The 1,652-nt window shown below is 57.2% G+C and overlaps 1 protein-coding gene across 1 annotated transcript in view; it reads left to right on the forward strand.

Moving 5' to 3' along the window:
* LOC102007016 (2'-5'-oligoadenylate synthase 1-like) overlaps positions 1-1,274 on the forward strand; it is a gene marked incomplete in the record, with an annotated part of 5,702 nt that extends 4,428 nt beyond the window's left edge. Inside the window, 1 exon segment of the mRNA XM_013503740.1 lies at positions 1,004-1,274. Coding sequence (XP_013359194.1) covers positions 1,004-1,132 — 129 coding nt within the window.
* Positions 1,275-1,652: the final 378 nt, after the last annotated feature.

Below are 1,652 nucleotides of genomic sequence, written 5' to 3' on the forward strand. Positions count from 1 at the left end.
ACACACGGCTCCAGATGTCCCCGTGGAGCCGGAGACCACGCTTCCCTAAGACACGACCTCCTGCTCACAGTCACCCACAGTAGTAGGCTTGCAGGCCGGGCCCCATCTCGCACAATCATTTTGATCCCAAGGATTCTCACTTCCCCTGTCCAGAGCTCACTGCACTGAGAGGAAGGATGGCTCACAAGGACCGCCACACCTGAGATTCTGGTTTGGGCACAGGTTCTGCCCTCACCCTCTAACACACACGATCTCAGTCCAACCTCACAAGGACCCCATGAGCCACGCTTATGATCACCCCCGCCTTACACACAACACAAGAAGCCCGGAGGGGTGCGGTCACCTCCTCAGGGTCACTCGGCTGAGGGGCGGCAGGGCTGGGGCCAGGCACCCCGGACTGCAGAGCCAGGGCTCATTTCCCTGCGCTAAGCGAACAGCTGTCTGGCCTCCTCCCCTCTTCCCAGCCGACAACCCGGAGACTCTGAGCAGCTGGGTGAGGTGGGCCGGCACACAGCGAAGCAGGGACACCGGGACCTGAGCCTGGCTGTTTCCCTCCCAGGGCGGGGCCTTCCTGGGGCTCGGGAATTGAGGGTGTCACGGGTGGGTTCCCAGGAGAGCAGCCTGGGGGTGGAGTTTAGGGTGTGGGGTGTTTGGGGCGAAGGCACTGGAGCCAACGCCCCGGATGGGAGGGGAGAAAGCAGAAGGGAAGATGGGGGAAGTGAGCAGGGATGAGGGACAGTGCCAGCTTCAGTCAGCCATGGGCACAGCCCTGGAGCCGCTCTGGCTGTTCGCGCCGCCAAGCAGTGACAGTTGGCCACCAAACGTGGGCCCCTCCCTAGCCTAAGCCTCCCAAAGGGGCTGATGGGAGCCAGTCCGCTTCCACCTCCCAGCAGCCGGGACCTGCCAGTGCTCGCCCAAGTGGACGCAGGTGGCAGTGCTCACCGACACCCAGTCCCTAGGCGGGGAGACCAGCTCCTCACAGGGTCGTGTTTCACCTCTGCAGGCTGGAGCAGACAGTGGAGGCTATAGCGCATCCTGGCAAGCAAATATCAGCACAAGCCTAAGCCCTGACTTGCTCCAGCGCACCTCAGCTCCGCAGGCCCAGGAGACCTGGTCATGCACCGTCCTGTGAACTCTGGGCCTCTGGGGGGCTAAGGGGGTACAGTAGGTCCGAGAGATGACCAGAGAGACACAAAGAAGACAGGGATATTCAGCCTTGATTTCCACCCGTGCCCCATTCGTGATTGATGACAATAAAAATGACAGCAGGTTCATGTTGGGTGTTTATGAACTTCAAGCCACAGTGTCAGGATGTACAGAAGTGTGTGTTCATGGATTCAACAGAAAATACTTTTTAAGTGCTAAAAAAATATTTTTAAGGTCTTGGCACTGGGAACACAACGATGGATGAAGCAGACTAAAGTCCTTGCCCTCGTGGAGTTGACATTTTGAAATTTAATGGTTTTAGATACGTCTAAATTTCCTACCGTGATAATAAATCCAGAGCCAAGTCTCAGCCACTTGTGATGCTGAGGCAGAAGGATGGCAGGTTGAAGACCATTCTCAGGGGCTGGGGATATAGCTCAGTGATGTAAACACCTGCCTGGCAAGTGCAAGGTAGTGAGTTCGATCCCCAGTACAGCAAAAAAAAA

The sequence above is a fragment of the Chinchilla lanigera genome, unplaced genomic scaffold (genome assembly GCF_000276665.1).
Source record: "Chinchilla lanigera isolate Chin_1 unplaced genomic scaffold, ChiLan1.0 scaffold00081, whole genome shotgun sequence".
Taxonomy (NCBI): Eukaryota; Metazoa; Chordata; class Mammalia; order Rodentia; family Chinchillidae; genus Chinchilla; species Chinchilla lanigera.